This window comes from Corvus moneduloides, chromosome 29 (genome assembly GCF_009650955.1).
Source record: "Corvus moneduloides isolate bCorMon1 chromosome 29, bCorMon1.pri, whole genome shotgun sequence".
Taxonomy (NCBI): Eukaryota; Metazoa; Chordata; class Aves; order Passeriformes; family Corvidae; genus Corvus; species Corvus moneduloides.
The window spans coordinates 1,605,089-1,625,379 of NC_045504.1; the positions used below are offsets into that span (position 1 = coordinate 1,605,089).

At 62.5% G+C, this 20,291-nt stretch overlaps 3 protein-coding genes across 7 annotated transcripts in view; all 3 read left to right on the forward strand.

Annotated features, from left to right (window-relative positions):
* LOC116436190 (Fc receptor-like protein 3) overlaps nucleotides 1-20,291 on the forward strand; it is a 161,494-nt gene that overhangs the window by 133,267 nt on the left and 7,936 nt on the right. The gene's annotated exons all lie outside the window — the stretch shown is intronic.
* NDUFS2 (NADH:ubiquinone oxidoreductase core subunit S2) lies at nucleotides 46-11,253 on the forward strand. Its single transcript, XM_032093225.1, has 14 exons — nucleotides 46-167; nucleotides 277-380; nucleotides 1,301-1,491; nucleotides 3,356-3,476; nucleotides 3,569-3,681; nucleotides 3,777-3,851; nucleotides 4,485-4,562; nucleotides 4,998-5,083; nucleotides 5,178-5,297; nucleotides 8,316-8,445; nucleotides 8,742-8,837; nucleotides 9,344-9,427; nucleotides 10,608-10,665; nucleotides 11,120-11,253. The coding sequence occupies exons 1-14, from the start codon at nucleotides 61-63 to the stop codon at nucleotides 11,155-11,157; spliced, it is 1,401 nt and encodes a 466-aa protein (XP_031949116.1). The 5' UTR covers nucleotides 46-60; the 3' UTR covers nucleotides 11,158-11,253.
* FCER1G (Fc fragment of IgE receptor Ig) lies at nucleotides 11,484-14,429 on the forward strand. Its single transcript, XM_032093351.1, has 5 exons — nucleotides 11,484-11,603; nucleotides 13,248-13,339; nucleotides 13,467-13,502; nucleotides 13,641-13,661; nucleotides 14,099-14,429. Exons 1-5 carry the CDS (start codon nucleotides 11,537-11,539, stop codon nucleotides 14,153-14,155), a joined length of 273 nt encoding a protein of 90 aa, XP_031949242.1. The 5' UTR covers nucleotides 11,484-11,536; the 3' UTR covers nucleotides 14,156-14,429.

A 20,291-nucleotide genomic window follows, 5' to 3' on the forward strand; every position in this document is an offset into this window, starting at 1 on the left:
CACACCCAACATGGCGGCGCCCACGGCTCCTGCCCTTTCCCGCCATGGCGCCCCCCGCGCATGCGCACCGCCAAGGGCACCATGGCGGCTCTGCGGGCGCTGTGGCGGCTCCGGAGCCCCTCGGGGCTGAGGGCGGCGGGGGCCCGGCTGGGCCCGGCCCCGGCCCGGTGAGACCGCGGGGGATACGGGGACACGGCGGGGGGCTGGTGGGATGGGGGGGGGGGGGCTGTGGGGGTGGACCCCGCTCACCGCCCGACCCCGGGGTCGCTCCCGCAGGTCGCGACAGTGGCAGCCCGACATGGAGTGGGCGCAGCAGTTCGCTGGGGCTATCATGTACCCCAGCAAGGCGACCGACAAGTGGGTGCCGCCGCCGTGGAACGGTGAGGGGAGAGCGGGGAGCCCCGGGGGGAGCGGGGTAGGGGGGCGTGGAGGGGCCCTGAGGGCTCTGGGGGATCTGAGGAGGGAGGGCGAGGCCTTTGGGGGGTGTCAGGGGCCTTGGGGGGGGCCTCTGAGGCCTTTAGGGGGTCGTGGAGGGGTCCTGGGGGGCCTCAGAGGGGAGGTGGAGGCCTTTGGGGGGTGTCAGGGGCCTTGGGGGGGGGCTCTGAGGCCTTTAGGGGGGAATCTGGAGAGGTTTTGAGGCCTTTAGGGGGTCGTGGAGGGGTCCTGGGGGGCCTCAGAGGGGAGGTGGAGGCCTTTGGGGGGTTCTGGAGCGGTCCCATGTCCTTTGAGGGGAGGTCTGGAGGGGACCTGAGGCGTTTGGGGGATCCTGGGGATGCTCTGAAGCCTTTGAGAGGCCCCAGGAGGGGTCCCAAGGCCTTTGGAGGGGCTCCTGGAGAGGGGATTGAGGAGGGAGGTCAAGGCCTTGAGGGGGTTTTGGGGAGCCTGGAGGGGTCCTGAGGCCTTTGGGATGGTTCTGGAGGGTCCGTGAGATCCTTGGGGGGGGCCCTTGGGGTGTGTTGGGTGCCCTTGGAGGGGTTTTCAGTGGCACCTCGCTCCAGTGGTCCCTTGTACAACCTGGGGGGCACTTGGGTCAGTTTGGGGGCCACTCATGGCCCGGTAGTGACCCAGTGCATTCCAGTCTGGCATTGGGAGTTACTTGGGACAATTTAGGGGTCGTTTGGGTCAGTTCAGGGGCCACTCAGAGCAGTTTGGGGGCCCTACAAATGCTCGGTGGGTGCTGGCTTCTCTCTGAACCCCAGGATTTGGGGGGGTTCCGTGCCCCCTGCGCTGCTGAGCCGTGTCTGGGGGGGGAGGGTTGTCCCTCTGTCCCCTGACCCTTCCCCGGTGTCCTCCCCCTCAGACAAGGACCCGGTGGCCCACAAGAAGGTGGCCAGCCTGACCATTAACTTCGGGCCGCAGCACCCGGCGGCTCACGGGGTCCTGCGGCTGGTGCTGGAGCTCAGCGGGGAGACGGTGAAACGCTGCGACCCCCACGTGGGGCTGCTGCACCGCGGCACCGAGAAACTCATCGAGTACAAAACCTACCTCCAGGTGCTCCCAGGGGTCCCGGGAAACGGCCCCAAACTGGGAGAACGCAGCCGCAGGACTCCCCCCACCATCCTTGGAAAACCCATCCCAGGGACACCCAGATAATGAGAATCCCATCCCTGAGAGAGCCAGGACCCCCATGAGCTACAGTACCCCCACTATCCCCAGACTCCTGGGAAGCCCGTTCCCATGGGACCTCCATCCCTGGGATCCCCATTCCCATGGATCCCCATTCCCATGGGCCCCCATTCCCATGGATCCCCATTCCCATGAGGTCTCCATCCCTGGGATCCCCATTCCCACGGGATCCCCATCCCCTGGACACTCCTCCCAGGTTCCCTGGGACTCCCTAGGACCCCCATTCCTGTAGGACCCCCATTCCCACAGGACCCCATTCCCACAGGACCCTCATCCTTAGGATTCCCCATCCCTGGGAGATCCTTTCTTATGAGATGCCCATTTCCCATGGGATCCCCATTCCCATGGGACCCCCACGTGGGGCTGCTGCACCGCGGCACCGAGAAACTCATTGAGTACAAAACCTACCTCCAGGTGCTCCCAGGGTTCCCGGGAAACGGCCCCAAACTGGGAGAACGCAGCCTCAGGACCCCCCCCACCATCCTTGGAAAACCCATCCCAGGGACACCCAGATAATGGGAATCCCATCCCTGAGAGAGCCAGGACCCCCATGAGCTACAGGACCCCCACTATCCCCAGACTCCTGGGAAGCCCGTTCCCATGGGACCTCCATCCCTGGGATCCCCATTCCCATGGATCCCCATTCCCATGGGCCCCCATTCCCATGGGCCCCCATTCCCATGGATCCCCATTCCCATGAGGTCTCCATCCCTGGGATCCCCATTCCCCTGGATCCCCATTCCCATGGATCCCCATTCCCATGGGACCCCATTCCCATGGGATCCCCATTCCCATGAGGTCTCCATCCCTGGGATCCCCATTCCCACGGGATCCCCATCCCCTGGACACTCCTCCCAGGTTCCCTGGGACTCCCTAGGACCCCCATTCCTGTAGGACCCCCATTCCCACAGGACCCCAATCCTTAGGATTCCCCATCCCTGGGAGATCCTTTCTTACGGGACCCCCATTTCCCATGGGATCCCCATTCCGTGTGTCCCTCCAGCCCCTGATCCCCATTTAGGGGTGTCCGTGTGTCCCTCCAGCCCCTGATCCCCATTTTAGGGGTGTCCGTGTGTCCTTCCAGCCCCTGATCCCAATTTAGGGGTGTCCGTGTGTCCTTCCGGCCCCTGATCCCAATTTAGGGGTGTCCGTGTGTCCCTGCAGCCCCTGATCCCAATTTAGGGGTGTCCGTGTGTCCCTCCAGCCCCTGATCCCAATTTAGGGGTGTCAGTGTGTCTCTCCCAGCCCCTGATCCCAATTTAGGGGTGTCCGTGTGTCCCTCCAGCCCCTGATCCCCCTTTAGGGGTGTCAGTGTGTCCCTCCCAGCCCCTGATCCCAATTTAGGGGTGTCCGTGTGTCCCTCCAGCCCCTGATCCCCCTTTAGGGGTGTCCATGTGTCTCTCCAGCCCCTGATCCCCCTTTAGGGGTGTCCGTGTGTCCCTGCAGCCCCTGATCCCAATTTAGGGGTGTCCATGTGTCTCTCCAGCCCCTGATCCCCCTTTAGGGGTGTCAGTGTGTCCCTCCCAGGCCCTGATCCCAATTTAGGGGTGTCCGTGTGTCCCTCCAGCCCCTGATCCTGACTCAGGGTTTTCCGTTCATCCCAGAGTTTCCGCTCCCATTCCCAGCTCCCCTGGTGCCCCCTGCTCCCCAGGCCGGCCTGGTGCCTCTCCCAGCCCCTCCTCCCAGTGCTCCCAGCATTCCCAGTCCTTCCCTTCCCGGTTTTCCGCAGGCTCTCCCCTACTTCGACCGCCTGGACTACGTGTCCATGATGTGCAACGAGCAGGCCTATTCCCTGGCTGTGGAGAAGCTCCTCAACATCCGACCCCCTCCCCGGGCACAGTGGATCCGAGGTGAGGCTCCCACCAGCATTCCCAGCTCCTGGGAATCCCTAGGATTTGTGGGATCACCGAGGGTGTGTGGGATCACCCCGTTTTCCCCCCAGTTCTCTTCGCTGAGATCACGCGGCTGCTCAACCACATCATGGCCGTGACCACGCACGCGCTGGACATCGGGGCCATGACCCCGTTCTTCTGGATGTTTGAGGAGAGGGAGAAGGTGGATTTGGGATCCGGGGGGTGGGATTTGGGGGTGGGGAGGTGCCAGGGGGGCTGAGCAGAAGCGGGGGGGTCCCCTCTGTTTCCCCCCCACAGATGTTCGAGTTCTACGAGCGCGTGTCGGGGGCGCGGATGCACGCGGCCTACGTGCGGCCCGGGGGGGTGCACCAGGTGAGGGGGGCTGGCCCCATTCCCACCCCCATGGCCTGGGACCCCCATTCCCACAGGAACTCCATCCCTGGGATAGCTGTTCCCCTAGGATCCCCATTCCCTGGGACCCCCATTCCCTTGGGATCCCCATTCCCTTGGGACCCCCATTCCCTGGGGCCCCCTGTTCCCTTGGGGTCCCCATTCCCTTGGGATCTCCATTCCCTGGGGCCCCCATTCCCTTGGGACCCCCGTTCCCTTGGGACCCTCATTTCCCTTAGGACCCCCATTCCCTGGCACCCCATTCCCTTGGGACCCTCATTTTCCTGGGACCCCCATTCCCTTGGCATCCCTGTTCCCTTGGGACCCCCCATTCCCTTGGGACCCCCATTCCCTTGGGACCCTCGTTTTCCTGGCACCCCCATTCCCTTGGCACCCCCATTCCCTGGGGCCCCCCGTTCCCTTGGGTCCCCCATTCCCTTGGGCCCCCCATTCCCTTGGGCCCCCCATTCCCACAGGACCCCACTCCTAAGCTACCCCCATCCCTGGGACCCTTGGCACCCCATTCCCTCGTTCTCCTGGGTTCCCCACACCCGGGACCCCCATTGGGCCCTCTCAGTGTGCACCCCCTGCTCTCATGTGTCCTCCCTGTGCCAGGACCTGCCCTTGGGGCTCATGGACGACATCTACGAGTTCGTGAAGAACTTTTCCATCCGGATCGACGAGGTGGAGGAGGTGAGGGCGGGAATTTGGGAATCTGGAGAGGGGGCACAGTCAGGCTGCTGGCACGTGGGTGGGGTGGGGGGGTTGTTCCTCATGGGATGGGGCGATGGGGTGACACAGGTTGGGGTGGAGGGGGCCAGGCACAGCTGAGGGCTGTGAGGGACAGGTGAGAGGTGCCCAGGTGACGGTGGCACGGGCAGGGGATGGCGTGAGTGGTGCCAGGGACGGGTGAGGGGCACGAGGCACAGCTGAGGTGAGGTGTGGCGAGTGACAGGGGCGTAAGCGGCATTGTTGGCACAGCTGATGGTGCCGGGGACAGAAAACAGGTAGAAGACACAGGTGAGGGTTTCCAGGGCCAGGTGATGGTGCCAGTGCCACGTGAGAAGTGCAGGGCAGGTGCCAGGTGTGCCAACTGTGCCACGTGTCCCTCGTGTCCCCCCTCCCCAGATGCTGACCAACAACCGCATCTGGAAGAACCGCACCGTGGACATCGGGGTCATCACGGCCGAGGAGGCCCTGAACTACGGCTTCAGGTGAGCTCAGGGGGGATCCCCCACCCCCCAACCCCGCCCACGTGTGTCCCCACCCCGGGCTGACCCCTCAGGTGCGTTTTTTGGGGTGTCCCAGCGGGGTGATGCTGCGAGGCTCCGGGATCCAGTGGGACCTGCGCAAGACGCAGCCCTACGACGTCTACGACCAGGTGGAGTTCGACGTCCCCATCGGCTCCCGCGGCGACTGCTACGACAGGTGCGGCCCCATCTGCGGTTTTGGGGGGTCCTGGGGGGCTGCTCCCCTTTCCCCTGGGCCTCTCAGTCCTGGTACCCCCTCCCATGGCACCCCTGTTCCTCTGGGATCCATCCTTGGAACACGTTGCTGTGGGATCCCCCATTCTCCTGGCATGCCCCACACCTGAGATTCCCATTTCACTGGTCCCCATTCCCCTGGGACCCCCAGGTGGGATCCCCATTCCTCTGGGACCCCCAGTTGGGATCCCCATTCCCAGGATTCCCCTGGGACCCCCACAATCGGGATCCCCATTCCCAGGATTCCCCATTCCCCTGGGACCCCCACAATCGGGATCCCCATTCCCAGGATTCCCTGTTCCCCTGGGACCCCCAGGTGGGATCCCCATTCCCAGGATTCCCCTGGGACCCCCACAATTGGGATCCCCATTCCCAGGATTCCCTGTTCCCCTGGGACCCCCAGGTGGGATCCCCATTCCCAGGATTCCCCTGGGACCCCCACAATCGGGATCCCCATTCCCAGGATTCCCTGTTCCCCTGGGACCCCCAGGTGGGATCCCCATTCCCAGGATTCCCCTGGGACCCCCACAATTGGGATCCCCATTCTCAGGATTCCCCTGGGACCCCCAGTTGGGATTCCCATTCCCAGGATTCCCCTGGGACCCCCACAGTCAGGATCCCCATTCCCAGGGACCTTTCATCCCTGGTACCCCCTCCCTGGGACTCCCATTCCCTCTGGGACCCCCACATTCCCCTGGGACCCCCACACCTGGGATGCCCCCATCCCCCCGAGTTCCCCATTCCCCTGGGAACCCCCATTCCTCTGGGCCTCCCATCCCTCCTATCCCTTCCCAGGGTCACCCCAATTCCCCTGGGACCCCTCCCATTCCCCTGGGACCCCCACAATCGGGATCCCCATTCCCAGGATTCCCCATTCCCCTGACACCTTCACATCCCCTGTGACCTCCTTTCCTGCCGCCATCCTGGATTTGGGATCCCCCATCCCCTGAGACACCCCCCATTCCCCATGCCCCCTTTTCCCTCCCCCATCCCGGATTTGGGATCCCCCATTCCCTGTGCCCCCTGTCCCACCCCCATCCCGTATTTGAGATCCCCCTTTCCCTGTGCCCCCCATGCCCCATCCCGGATTTGGGATCCCCCTTTCCTCGTGCCCCATCCCAAATTTGGGATCCCCCATTCCCTGTGCCCCCGTGCCCCATCCTGGATTTGGGATGCCCCATTCCCCGTGCCCCTGTGCCCCATCCTGGATTTAGGATCCTCCATTCCCTGTGCCCCCTGTCCCACCCCCATCACGGATTTGGGATCCCCAATTCCCCGTGGCCCCTGTGCCGCCCCCATCCCAGATTTGGGATCCCCCTTTCCCCGTGCTCCATCCCGGATTTGGGATCCCCTTTTCCCCATGCTCCCCATGCCACCCCCATCCCAGATTTGGGATCCCCCACCCCCTCTGCCCCATCCTGGATTTGGGATCCCCCATTCCCCGTGCCCCTGTGCCCCATCCCAGATTTGGGATCCCCCATTCCCTGTGCCCCTGTGCCCCATCCCAGATTTGGGATCCCCCATTCCCTGTGCCCCTGTGCCCCATCCCGGATTTGGGATCCCGCACCCCCTGTGCCCCCTTTTCCCTCCCCCATCCCGGATTTGGGATCCCCCTTTCCCTGTGCCCCATCCTGGATTTGGGATCCCCCTTTCCCCGTGCCCCATCCCAGATTTGGGATCCCCCATTCCCCGTGCCCCCTGTGCCCCATCCCAGATTTGGGATCCCCCATTCCCCGTGCCCCCTGTGCCCCATCCCAGATTTGGGATCCCCCTTTCCCCATGCCCCCCTTTTCCCTCCCCCATCCCAGATTTGGGATCCCCCACCCCCCTGTGCCCCCTTTTCCCTCCCCCATCCCGGATTTGGGATCCCCCACCCCCCTGTGCCCCTGTGCCCCATCCTGGATTTAGGACCCTCCATTCCCTGTGCCCCCTGTGCCGCCCCCATCCCAGATTTGGGATCCCCCTTTCCCCGTGCTCCATCCCGGATTTGGGATCCCCTTTTCCCCATGCCCCCCATGCCACCCCCATCCCAGATTTGGGATCCCCTTTTCCCTGTGCCCCCTTTTCCCTCCCCCATCCCAGATTTGGGATCCCCCACCCCCTGTGCCCCCTTTTCCCTCCCCCATCCCGGATTTGGGATCCCCCATTCCCTGTGCCCCATCCCGGATTTGGGATCCCCCTTTCCCCGTGCCCCCCGTCCCTCCCCCATCCCAGATTTGGGATCCCCCTTTCCCCGTGCCCCATCCCAGATTTGGGATCCCCCATTCCCCATGCCCCCTGTGCCCCATCCCGGATTTGGGATCCCCCATTCCCTGTGCCCCATCCCGGATTTGGGATCCCCCTTTCCCTGTGCCCCATCCCAGATTTGGGATGCCCCACCCCCTGTGCCCCCTTTTCCCTCCCCCATCCCGGACTTGGGATCCCCCATTCCCCGTGCCCCTGTGCCCCATCCTGGATTTAGGATCCCCCATTCCCTGTGCCCCCTGTCCCACCCCCATCCCGGATTTGGGATCCCCAAATCCCCGTGCCCCCTGTGCCGCCCCCATCCTGGATTTGGGATCCCCCATTCCCTGTGCCCCATCCCAGATTTGGGATCCCCTTTTCCCTGTGCCCCCTGTGCTGCCCCCATCCCAGATTTGGGATCCCCCATTCCCTGTGCCCCATCCCAGATTTGGGATCCTCTTTTCCCCGTGCCGCCCCCATGCCGGATTTGGGGTGCTCCTTTCCCCATGCCCCCCGTCCCTCCCCCATCCCAGATTTGGGATCCCCCTTTCCCCGTGCCCCCTGTCCCTCCCCCATCCCGGATTTGGGATCCCCCTTTCCCCATGCCCCCCGTCCCTCCCCCATCCCAGATTTGGGATCCCCCTTTCCCCATGCCCCCCGTCCCTCCCCCATCCCAGATTTGGGATCCCCTTTTCCCCATGCCCCCCGTGCCGCCCCCATGCCGGATTTGGGGTGCCAGGTACCTGTGCCGGGTGGAGGAGATGCGCCAGTCCCTGCGGATCATCCTGCAGTGCCTCAACAAGATGCCCCCGGGCGAGATCAAGGTGGACGACGCCAAAGTGTCACCCCCGAAACGCGCCGAGATGAAGGTGACATGGCACTGCCACCCCCCAGCGGGCAGGAACACCCAGGGACGGGTGACAGGTGGCAGAGGTGGCACCCAGGGCAGGTGACACTGAGGCAGGTGGCACCCAGGGCAGGTGACACTGAGGCAGGTGGCATCCAGGGCAGGGACACCCAGGGATGGGGGAAGGGTGCCAGGGACAGGTGACAGGTCTGAGGGACGGGTATTGGGTGCCAGGGACACCCAGGGCAGGTGACACCAGGACCAGGTGCCACCCAGGGCAAGTGACAGCTGCCACAGGTGCCACCCCTGTCCCCGCAGACGTCCATGGAGTCCCTGATCCATCACTTCAAGCTCTACACCGAGGGCTACCAGGTGCCACCCGGGGCCACCTACACGGCCATCGAGGCCCCCAAGGTGACACCTCTCACCCCAACCCTGTCCCCGTGTCCCCAACGCCATTCCTGTGTCCCAAACCCTGCCCCAATCCTGGCCCCGTGGCCCCACTCACGTCCCCAGTCCCGTTCTCATGTCCCCAACGCTGTCCCCACAACCCAACTCTGCCTCCTTGTCCCCAAGCCCATCCCTGTGTCAGCAACCCCATCCCTGTGTCCCCAACCCCATCCCGTGTCCCCAAGCCCATCCCTGTGTCAGCAACCCCATCCCTGTGTCCCCAACCCCATCCCATGTCCCCAAGCCCATCCCTGTGTCAGCAACCCCATCCCTGTGTCCCCAACCCCATCCCGTGTCCCCAACCCCATCCCTGTGTCCCCAACCCCATCCCATGTCCCCAGCCCTGTCCCCAGCCCTGTCCCCATATCCCCAGCCCTGTCCCCAAGCCTGTCCCCGTGTCCCCCACCCTGTCCCCGTGTCCCCCACCCTGTCCCCGTGTCCCCAGCCCTGTCCCCGTGTCCCCACTGCAGGGGGAGTTCGGGGTGTACCTGGTGTCGGATGGCAGCAGCCGCCCCTATCGCTGCAAGATCAAAGCGCCCGGGTTTGCCCACCTGGTACGGGATGGGGACACCCAGGGACATCCAGGGACATCCAGGGGACACCCAGGGGGATACCCGGGGACATCCAGGGGACACCCAGGAACACCCGGGGGACACCTGAGGACACCCAGGGGACACCGGGAGACATCCAGGGGACACTGAGGGGACACGGGATAGGGACACTGGGAGGTCCCTTTGTCCACATTGGGGGGGTGCAGGTTAATTAGGGATACTGAGGGCTAATTGGGGGTCCCTGGGAGTTAATTGGGAGTCCCTGGTGGTTAATTGAGGGTCCCTGGAGGGGGTTTCCATGGGGGTCCCTGCAGGTTAATTGGGGGCTAATTAGGGGTCCCTGGGGGGGGGTCACCGTGGGGGTCTTTGTGGGTTAATTGGGGCTTAATTGGGGGTCCCTGTGTGTTAATGGGGGGTTAATTGGGGGTCCTCCCCATGGCCCCTGTGGGTTAATTGGGGGTCCCTGGGGGGGGGGGAGGGGGCTGTGGGTTAATTGGGGGTTAATCAGGGGTCTCTGTGGGTTAATTGGGGGTCCCTGGAGGGGGTTCCCGTGGGGATCCTTCTGGGTCAATTTAGGGGTCCCTTTGTGTTAATTGGGGGTTAATTGGGCTAATTGGGGGTCCCTGTGGGTTAATTGGGGGTCTCTGGAGGGGGTTCCCATGGGGATCCTTCTGGGTCAATTTAGGGACCCATTTGTGTTAATTGGGGGTTAATTAGGGGTCCTCCCCAGGGCCCCTGTGGGTTAATTGGGGGTCCCTGGGGGGGGGGAGGGAGCTGTGGGTTAATTGGGGGTTAATTAGGGGTCTCTGCGGGCTAATTGGGAGTCTCTGTGGGCTAATTGGGGGTCCCTGTGGGTTAATTGGTGGTTCCTGGGGGGGTCCCGGTGGGGGTTTTAATGGGTTAATTGAGGCTTAATTAGGGGTCTCTGGAGGGGGTTCCCATGGGGGTCCTGGGTTAATTTAGGGATCCCAGTGTGTTAATTGGGGGTTAATTAGGGGTTCTCCCCAGGGCCCCTGTGGGTTAATTGGGGGCTCTTTGGGTTAATTGGGGGTCCCTGGGTGGGGGGGGTGCCCTGTGAATTAATTGGGGGTCCCTGAAGGGGGGGTGCCGTGGGTTAATTGGGGGTGTCTGTGTATTAATTGTGGATTAATTGGGTGTTAATTGGCGGCGTTGCTGTCCCCAGGCCGGGCTGGATAGGATGTCCCAGGGCCACATGCTGGCGGACGTGGTGGCCATCATTGGTACGTCCCCCTCCCCTTTTTGGGGGGGCTCTTTCCCCATTTTGGGGGCTCCTTCCCCATTTTAGGGAGTTCCTTCCATCCTGGGGGTTTTTTTTGTTCCCTGTTTTAGGGGCTCCTTCCCTCTTTGTGGGATTCCTTTTGGGGTTTCTCTCCCATTTTGGGGGTCTCTTTTCCTGTCTGGGGGGGGGCTTCTTCCCCAATTTGGGGGCCCCCCAACTTCTTCCCCAGTTTGGGGGCTACCTCCCCTTTTGGGGGGGCTCCTGCCCCATTTAAGGCCTTTCCCCCCAGTACTGGGGGGGCTTCCTTCTCCCTTTTAGGGGGCTCTTTCCAATTTTGGGGTCTCCTTTCTTTTTCCAGCATCCATTTCCCAGTTTGGGGGGGTCTCTCCCCAACTCGGGGGTCCCCCCCCCCCCATTTTGGGCTGCCCTGACCCCCCTTTTTTTCCCCCCTCCAGGCACCCAGGACATCGTGTTTGGGGAAGTGGATCGATGAGGGGGGGGTCCCCATCCCCCTCTCCTTGTGCTGCTCCAGTTTGGGGGTCTCCCCACCCCCTGTTTCGAGTCAAATAAAGCCGAAATCAGGTCCTGAGCCTCCCTGTGTCCCCCCTTTGTCACCGATGTCACCCCATTTCCCTCCCCGCACGCCGGGGGGGAGCGGGGACACAACTTCCCCTTCCCTGCTGGGGAGCCTTGGGGACCCTGGGGGACCCGAAATTCAGGGAGCGGCCGGAGCTTGGTGGTGGCCTCGGGTGCCAACCTGGGGACAGCGGAAGGGGAAGGAGGTGGCCTTGGGGGGGAAGTGGGGGCGGGGAGGGAGGAAGGCGCCGGCGCTGCGGTCACTCCACTCGTGACCGGGGGACCCCACAGGGGACATGGGGACAGCGGGGTCCCGCTGGCTGCTCAGCCTCGTCCTGCTGGGGGGGCCCGGCCTGGCCGCAGGTGGGGGACAAAGGGGGGACACGGCGGGTTTGGGGTGTCCAGGGGGTTTGGGGGATCCAGGGGGTTTGGAGCGTCCAGGGGGTTTGGGGTGTCCAGGGGATGGGAGGGCTGAGGGAATTGGGGGTGCTGGGGAAGGGGGGAAGTGGGGGGATTTGGAGGATTTGGGGTGTCCAGGGGATGGGAAGGCTGAAGAAATTGGGGGAGCCCAGGAAATGGGGGTGCTGGGGAAGGGGGGAAATGGGGGGACTTGGAGGGTTTGGGGTGTCCGGAGGGTTTGGGGTGTCCAGGGGATGTGAGGGCTGAGGGAATTGGGGGTGCTGGGGAAGGGTGGAAATGGGATTTGGAGGATTTGGGGTGTCCAGAGGATTTGGGGGATCCAGGGGGTTTGAGGATCCAGGGGGTGGGAGGGCTGAGGGAATTGGGGGTGCTGGGGAAGGGGGGAAGTGGGGGGATTTGGGGTGTCCAGGAGATTTGGGGTGTCCAGGGGGTTTGGGAGATCCAAGGGATGGGAGGGCTGAGGGAATTGGGGGGCCCAGGAAATGGGGGTGCTGGGGAGGGGGGAAGTGGGGGGACTTGGAGGATTTGGGGTGTCCAGGGGATTTTGGGGTGTCCAGAGGGTTTGGGGTGTCCAGAGGGTGGGAGGGCTGAGGGAATTGGGGGTGCTGGGGAAGGGGGGAAGTGGGGGAATTTGGGGTGTCCAGGGGGTTTGGGGGATCCAGGGGATGGGAGGGCTGAGGGAATTGGGGGGGGCTTGGAGGATTTGGGGTGTCCAGGGGAATGGGAAGGTTGAGGAAATTGGGGGGCCCAGGAAATGGGGGTGCTGGGGAAGGGGGGTTGTAGGGGTGAGGGTCTTAGGAATTGGGGAGGGTCCAGGAGATGGAGGGCCCAGGGCAGGGGGGGGTCTCAGAGATTTGGGGGGGCCTGGAGTGGGGAATCTGAGGGGTGGAGATGGGGGGGGCAGGGAGGGGGATCTCAGGGATTGAGGGGGGGGCTGGGGAGTGGGAGAGGATGGGGAGGGGGCCCCAGGGATTAGGGGGGGCTCAGGGGATGGGGGTCCCAGGAGTGGGGTCTTCGGAGATTGGGGGGGGGAGGGCCCTGGGAATGGAGGTCTCCAAGAATGGGGGTCCCAGGGGATGGGAGGACCCAGGAATGGGAGTCTCAGGGGTTGGGGGGGCTCTGGGGATGGGGGTTCTTTGGGATCGGGGGGTCCCAGGGGTCCCGGGAGTGGGGAGCTCAGGGGGGGGGGTCCAAGGGCTGGGGGTGCCCAGGGGATGGAGGGACTGGGGATTTGGGGGGTCCCGGGGATTGGGGGGGTCCCAGGGATTGGGGGGTCCCAGGGATGGCTCAGGGCTCCTTCCCTGCTGGCCTTGGATTTTGGGGTGACCCAGGCTCCGGTGCAGCCCCCCCGGGGGTGCTCGTGGGCTGGGGGGAGGGGGAGACACCCCGAGAGGGTCCCGGGGGGTTCCAGGATCGATCCAAGAGCTCCGGCACCGGTGGGGGGAGGGAGGGGGTGGCTCCGGTGCCACCCAAAGCGACATCGCTGCCACCTGCGACATCCCGGCCCCGCCGCTGTCACCCACGGTGCCGGGGATTTTGGGGTGTCCATTCCCTGCTGAGCCGGGAACCCCCCCAAAATCCCCGCAGGGGCCCTGGTGGAGCCCGAAATCTGCTACGTGCTGGACGCCATCCTCTTCCTCTACAGCCTCATCCTCACCGGCCTCTACTGCCGCCTCCGGGTGAGACTGGGGGGGTCCTGCCGACCCCGCCCTCTCTTTTGGGGGGTCCCCCAAGCCCCGGCCCTTCCCCCCCCTCTTTCTGCCCTTTTTTCCCTTATTTTCCTCACTTTTCCCATCTCCCCCCCAGTTCATGGCTCGGCGATCCCGGGGAGCTCCTGAGCAGGTACCGAGTTTGGGGGCGGGGGGGACCCTGAGGAGGGGGAAATTTGGGGTGCGGGGAGGGGTGGGGGGGCTGTGGGGGGGTCACGGGGGTGTCGGGCTGTGCCCCCCCAACACTTTCACTTTCTGTTTCCCGGAGCAGAAGGAAGAGGCCGTGTACGCCGTGAGTCAGCTCGGGGGTGGGGGCGTGTTCTGGGCGGGGGGGCCCTGGCTTGGGGGAGGTGGGGGTCATTTCCCGGGGGGGAGGGGGCTGTTCTGGGGAGGTGACACATCCCTGGAGGGGTTTCTGTCCCAGTTCTGGGGGTGACACATCCCGGCCGGGAGGGGGGTCCTGTCCTGGGGGTGGGGGGGCGGACGGGGGGGTGCGTCCTTGGACGCATTTCCGGGGGGGCTCTGCCCACGCCCGCTGTCCCCGCTGACCCCAAATTTGTCCCCTCTACCCCCCTCCACCCCACAGATCCCCCCACCCCCCCCCACCTTGGGAGCCCCCGTGCCCCCCCCACAGGCGTCTCCGTCCCCCCCATCCCTCCAGGGGGGTGCCAGTGGGGGGGTGCCAGTCGGGGAGGGCAGGGACCCCCCCTAACCCCCCGATCCCTGCAGGGTCTCAGCGCTGGCAACCAGGAGACGTACGAGACCCTCCAGATGAAACACTCGTGACCCCCCCGACCGTCCCCGTCCCCCCAACACCCGAAGACCCCCCCCTGCCCTCCCCCCTTCCCAGGACTGTCCTGGGAAACTGGAGCGCTTTTTTCCCCCCCTGGAAATGGCTGATTTGGCCCCAAATTGCTGCTGCGGGGCTGAGCCCCCCCTGCCACATCTGGGGGGCTGCCCCCTCTCTTTCCTGTTCCCCTCTCCCCCCATGGGGTTTCTGTACGGGGAGGGGGAGTGGGAGATGAGCAAATAAATCCCATTTGGCCCGGGTTCATGAAAACGCTGTGTTTTGGGCTCACAGCAGAGAGCAGGGGCCAGACTGGGATGGGGGAGCCATGAGTGGGGTCACCCCATTCCTGAGGGTCCTGCTCACCCAGGACGGTGACATTCATGGGGACACTCTCAGCCACGCTGTCCCCGTTGCTGGCCCTGCACTGGTAGTGGCCGCTGTCATTGTCCCCAACGTGGCGCAGCTCCAGGTGGGGGCCGGTGCCCAGCGGTGCCCACGAGTCCCCCCGGTGCCAGGAGAAGGACAGGGGACCTGTCCCCGCGGCCACGGCACAGCTCAGCACCAGGCGGTCCCCCAGTACCACCTGTGCCCCGGGGGGCTGCGCCGACACGGACACCCCCGAGAGCGGGACCCCTGTGGGAAGGGGACACAGGAGGGATGGGGGACCTGGGGTGGGGTGGGAGGGGATTGGAGAGGACCCCAGTGAGGGAGAAAGGGACACAACGAGGGCTGGAGGGACCCAGGCAGGGACGGGGGCCAAGAGAATCCCAGAATCAACAAGGCTGGAAAAGACTTTTTGGGGTCACCGAGTCCCCCCCATGACCTGACACCACCTTTGTCACCCAGACCATGGCACAAGTGCCACATCCAGGCTTTTCTTAAACACCTCCAGGGCTGGGGACTCCAAACCCTTCCCGTGCCCAATCCCCCTTTCCATGGGGAAATTCCTGCTGGTGTCCACCCTGCCCCTCCCCTGGCCCAGCCTGAGGCCGTTCCCTCTCCTCCTGTCCCTGTTCCCTGGAGCAGAGCCCGACCCCCCCGGCTGCCCCCTCCTGTCAGGGACTTGTGCAGAGCCACAAGGTCCCCCCTGAGCCTCCTTTGCTCCAGCCTGAACCCCTTTCCCAGCTCCCTCAGCCACTCCTGCTGCTCCAGCCCCTTCTCAGCTCCCTCAGGAATTCTCCAGCCCCTTCCCAGCTCTGTTCCCTTCCCTGGATACGCTCCAGCCCCTCCAGAGGAGGGACCAGAACTGGACACAGCCCTCGAGGTGTGACCTCACCAGGGGGACAATCCCTGCCCTGCTGCTGTGGCCACACTGTCCTGACCCACCCCAGGTGCCATTGGCCACCCTGGGCACACCTGGCTCGTGTCCAGCCGCTGTCCTTCAGTCCCTCAGGTGCCTTTGTGTCCAGCCACTCTGTCCCTACCCTGCGGTTGTTGTGACAAGGCAGGACCTGGCCCTTGGTGCTGTTAAACCTCCTGTCCGTGCATTGTCCCCATGGATCCGGCCTGCCCAGCCCCCTCTTGTACTAGTTTGAAAACAAACCAGTGGGAGGCACCAAGTCAGAATAACAATTTAATGGAAATTAAAGAAAAGGAAAAAAAACTCAAAGAAAACACTGGTTCAAACTGACAGAGTCAAGATAGAACCTGAGTCCCTGTTAGGCAGGGTGGTGGTAGCAGTCTGGTAGAATGGTGGCTGCAGTCCTCTGAAGCAGTGATCCTGTAGTAAAACAGTCTGCTCTTCCTCAGGAAGTCCAGTGGTGGCTGTGTAGCTCCTGTCCTCTGGAAATCCAGTGGGAAGGGTTCTCTCTGGTGTTCAGAGTCTCAGATTATATCCACGATGGGATGCTTGGTTCCTCCCTCTGGGTGGAGCATCTCACAATGGGGTAATGAGTCATGAGGCCAAGTGTTGATTAGGCTCATTAACAGAAGATGGTCCGGAGGGAGTTATCTCTGAGTCAGGCGGCAGGACAATGATGGGTCATTAACAGCAAGATAGTCTGGGGGGAGGAGGCAAGGAAACACTGCCCCACCTGGTTTCAACAGCTCATGAGGGTGGTAATAGGATACACTGCAACCCAGGACACCCCTGCAGAGCCCTGCTGCCCTCCACCCCCCCAGACTGAGGTCACCTGCAAATCTGCCCAGGGGGGGCTCAATCCCCTCCTCCAAATCTTCAGTAAAGAGATTAAACAGGACCAGACCCAACTCTGAGCCCTCGGGGGCACCACTGGTGGCTGGACACCGCCTGGGTGTGGCACCATGCCCGCACTCTCTGAGCCCAGCTGTCTTGGGGTGACTTTGTGATGTGTATCCCAAATCGCTGCCCTATGCCCAGAAATTAATTCCTGTGCCTTTCTATGCCTCTAAACTGAGCCTAAGAGGGGGAAGGAAAAACTGAGCAAAACTTTTTCAAAGCAGTTTGCAGCTTGTTCAAGGTCATACAGAGATAGCGACTTCTTTTTCCCAGCCAGCTTTCAGCCAGGATTTTTTGGTTCTTCTTCTTCTCCGGAGAGAGACTGAGAGTTGAACTTTTTTCCTTCCCTGGAATTTTGGATTTTTCCCTTTTTCCGTGGATTGCTTCAATCTCAGAGCACATCAGGAGGACTTTCCACCGAGCACAGAGGGCCTGGCCCTGGGCCAAGCCCCAGCTCTGAGGAGACCAAAGGGAGGACTCTGACACTTTCCCAGGTTTTTTCCTCCACAGCGACAGATTTTATTATTTAGCATTATTTTCCTTTTCCCATGTGTTTGGTAAATAAATAGTTTTTATCTCCTTCACTTTCCTTCGAGGAAAATTTATTTTTTCCCGAACCTGGTGGGGGCAGGGATGGTTGTGCCTTCTCTCAGAAGATATATTTCTAAATTTGACCAAACCTGAACACCAGCCATGAGCCAGTTGCTCACCCAGGGAAGGGTCAACTTGTCCAAGCCATGGGCTGCCAGATTTTCCAGGAATGCTGTGGGAGACGGTGCCAAAGGCTGTGCTGAAATCCAGGTAGAGACATCCACAGCCTTCCCCGCATCCACCAGTTGAGTCAGCTGGCCATAAAAAGAGATCTGTAGGAACCCAGAGCGCCGAGAATATTTCTCTGCTTGTTTTGAAGGGTTCTTACCCCCCTGAACAACACTGGTTTAGCTTCAAACCTTGGGAAAAATTACCAACAGTCAGACAAGTACTAGAAAATTCAGTGGTGTGAATTAAGTGATAGACTACGATGTGAGATTGGCACAGGGTGAAAAATTTAGAGGTTTTGGGCTTCTCTTTGTAGTAAATAGATAAGAGTAAAAAAAATCAAAATGGATGATTGTTGTTGTTCTCTAAACCTTCTTCTCCTTCTTCTACTGCTCCATGTTCTGCAGTGAAAGTAGTTTGGATTGATTGGATGGAAAATTCTGCAGTTCCTGCCCGTGTTACTGAAGAATTGGTAGGAAAGTGAAATAATGTACGTTTTTAGTAACGATTGGTTAAAATATCTTTAAAAGGCCGTGTAAATCTTGATAGAGGGCCTTCACTCCTGCTTTCTGTGCTCTATGCTGTACCTGGGTCACGCTGGTGGCTCTGTTCCTCTGATAAGACTTCATAAACAACTATCTGGAAGCATTGAAACTCAAGGAAAAGTCTGGGTTTATCTTTGAAACTCCTTGCAAGGACTTTCAGCAAATTCTTTCCCATCAGGAGGGATTTGATTTACGGCACGGTTCAGTGCCTAGGATCCAGCTGCTCAGGCAGGACCTGCCCCTCCTAAATCCCGGCTGGCTGGGGCTGTAGGTGCCGTGGGATGGCACATCGAGGTGATGTGTTCCATGACCTTGCCAGGCACCAAGGTCAGGCTGACAGGCCTGGAGTTCCCTAAATTCTCCTTTCGATTGTTCCTGTGTGTGGAGAAGGGACAGAGGAGGCTCAGGGAGGGATGTGGGGGGATCAGAGAGGGAGGGACCCCAGAGAGGGACAGAGGGGACGTGGGGATGGATGGAGAGGACACAGGGATGGGGGAGCTGGGAAGGGATGGGGGAGACCTGGGCAGGTGTCAGGAAGAGCTGGGTGTCCCCAGGCAGGACTGGGGGACCCGTGGCGGCTGTCGGGGCTCCCCCGCGCCCATACCCCGCACTCACTGGCTCACCGTGACGCGGAGCCGGGACGCTGCTCTTCCGCATGGCCCCCCCGCTCGGAGCGCACCTGGCAGCTGTAATTGCTGTCTTGGTTTGAAAGACAAATGTCTGCCAAGGAAGGCAGGAATTGTCCTGGAATGGAAAGAATGCCCATCCCTAAAAATTGTTATACTTTGAAAATTATGGGCCTTCCAGGCAAAAAATGTAGGAAAAGGAATAACAGGTTTTTTGCTGGAAAATAATAGAACAGAGCAGAGCACACAACGACACAAAACCAGAAATTTCTGCTGCTGGATTTCCCTCTTTGGTGTAATAATGGCCACGGCCAGCAGGGGGCGCTGCAGGGGATCACGCACAGCCAGCAGGGGGCGCTGCAGGGACTCACGCACAGCCAGCAGGGGCGCTGCAAGGGATCACGCACGGCCAGCAGGGGGCGCTGCAGGGACTCACTCACAGCCAGCAGGGGGCGCTGCAGGGATCACGCGCGGCCAGCAGGGGGCGCTGCAGGGACTCACTCATAGCCAGCAGGGGGCGCTGCAGGGGTCACTCACAGCCAGCAGGGGGCGCTGCAGGGATCACGCGCGGCCAGCAGGGGGCGCCCCGGTGCGAGCTCGACCCCCTCAGGGGCGATGGCGGCCTCGGACGGGAGGGATGAGGGGAAATCGCTCCTTTTGCAAACTCACGGCCACCAATCGGTCCCGGCACCACCACCGGCAGCGGGCAGAAGCGGCCAAGGCAGCAGCTTCGATCGTAGTGCCCAATGGCAGCGTAGCAGTGTCCCGGGGCCAGGCGCACACCCTGTGTACCACCCACGACTGCTCTCCCCGATCCCAAAGGGAAGGAAGGCAGCACCCACTCCCAGCCCAGTCTCGGATCCACAATACCCATAAACGCCCAGCTTTTCACTCCCTTCTTGTCCTTCAGCCCCGGCACAGCAGCTTTGGGAATGCTGAATTCCCCATGGATGTTGAGCAAAGCAGGTGCTCGGTGCTGAGTCTGCCAGGGCTCCTCAGGGCGCTCCACAGCACGTTTGGAATTCCTGCTCTTCCTGGGCCACTGCTGGTCCCGACACAGCAGCCACAGGGGAAGGAGGAGGAGAGGAGAGCAGAGCCACAGCCCCAAGGGCTCTGAAGCTGCAGCTGCAGCAAAGGGACAGCGCGGGCCGGGAGCAGTGGCTTGGGAGGTCAAAACAGGGCTGAATTGGAGCTGCTTGGGCCAATGCCTGCGTTGTGCTCTGGGTGCTGCAAACCCTTAATGAGGTGCTGCAGACCCTTGATGAGGTGCTACAATTAGAGGCGGGGGTTCCTAAAGTTCAGCCGTGCTCCTAAGCATCCCTGTGCACAAACACACGGCTCCGCTGCCTCTCGTGGGCATTTGGGATGCCTGCGGTAGCACTGGACACATTTTGAGGGACAGGTGCCCTCAGCTGTGGCCAGAAGGAGCTTTTTTCGGCTGCCGGGAAGGTTGTGTGGTGCTCACTGCTGGTGTTGGGGATGATTGAGCGCCTCTGCCATGTGGTCGGTGCTTGGCAGCTGGGCGGCCGGGAAGGCCGAGCTGGAGCAGCGGCTGAGGCTGGGAGCGGCTGGAGCAGGCGGCCCACGGGAGCAGCAGCTGGCCACACAGGTGGAGCAGGAGTGCCGGGAATTCCACAGGGTGCTCAGGTGAGGCACAGGGGGCCGGGGGGCACTGGGTGGGAGGGGCCGGGAAGGAGGGACCGGGAGCCCACAGGGGAGCCCCGAGGGGGGAGGGACCGAAATGGCCGAGGGGAGACCCCGGGATGGCGCGGGAGCAGAGACCCCGGTGTGGAGCCCGCGGAAAGGAGGGACCGCAATGGTGGTCCCAGAGCACTGGGAAGGGGCCCGGCTGCCATCGGGCTGCGGGTGCCGGGACTGTCACGGGGTGTCCAAAGCGACTGTGACAGCGCCTCCGAAGCCGCTGTTGCGATGTGTGGGGACCGACTGTTGCCCTGGCAACGCCTCGCACACCTCCCGGCACTCGTGGGGCGTCCTGGAACGGGCG

What these genes read in the sequence shown, in the direction of transcription:
- NDUFS2 (XM_032093225.1), top strand. Translation starts at nt 61, where the DNA reads ATGCGCACCGCCAAGGGCACCATGGCGGCTCTGCGGGCGCTGTGGCGG. An exon ending in GGCCCGGGGGGGTGCACCAG is followed by an intron (nt 3,852 to 4,484) that starts GTGAGGGGGGCT and finishes TCCCTGTGCCAG; the next exon opens with GACCTGCCCTTGGGGCTCAT. An exon ending in GGATCGACGAGGTGGAGGAG is followed by an intron (nt 4,563 to 4,997) that starts GTGAGGGCGGGA and finishes CCCCCTCCCCAG; the next exon opens with ATGCTGACCAACAACCGCAT.
- FCER1G (XM_032093351.1), top strand. Translation starts at nt 11,537, where the DNA reads ATGGGGACAGCGGGGTCCCGCTGGCTGCTCAGCCTCGTCCTGCTGGGG. An exon ending in GGGGCCCGGCCTGGCCGCAG is followed by an intron (nt 11,604 to 13,247) that starts GTGGGGGACAAA and finishes AAATCCCCGCAG; the next exon opens with GGGCCCTGGTGGAGCCCGAA. An exon ending in CCCGGGGAGCTCCTGAGCAG is followed by an intron (nt 13,503 to 13,640) that starts GTACCGAGTTTG and finishes TTCCCGGAGCAG; the next exon opens with AAGGAAGAGGCCGTGTACGC.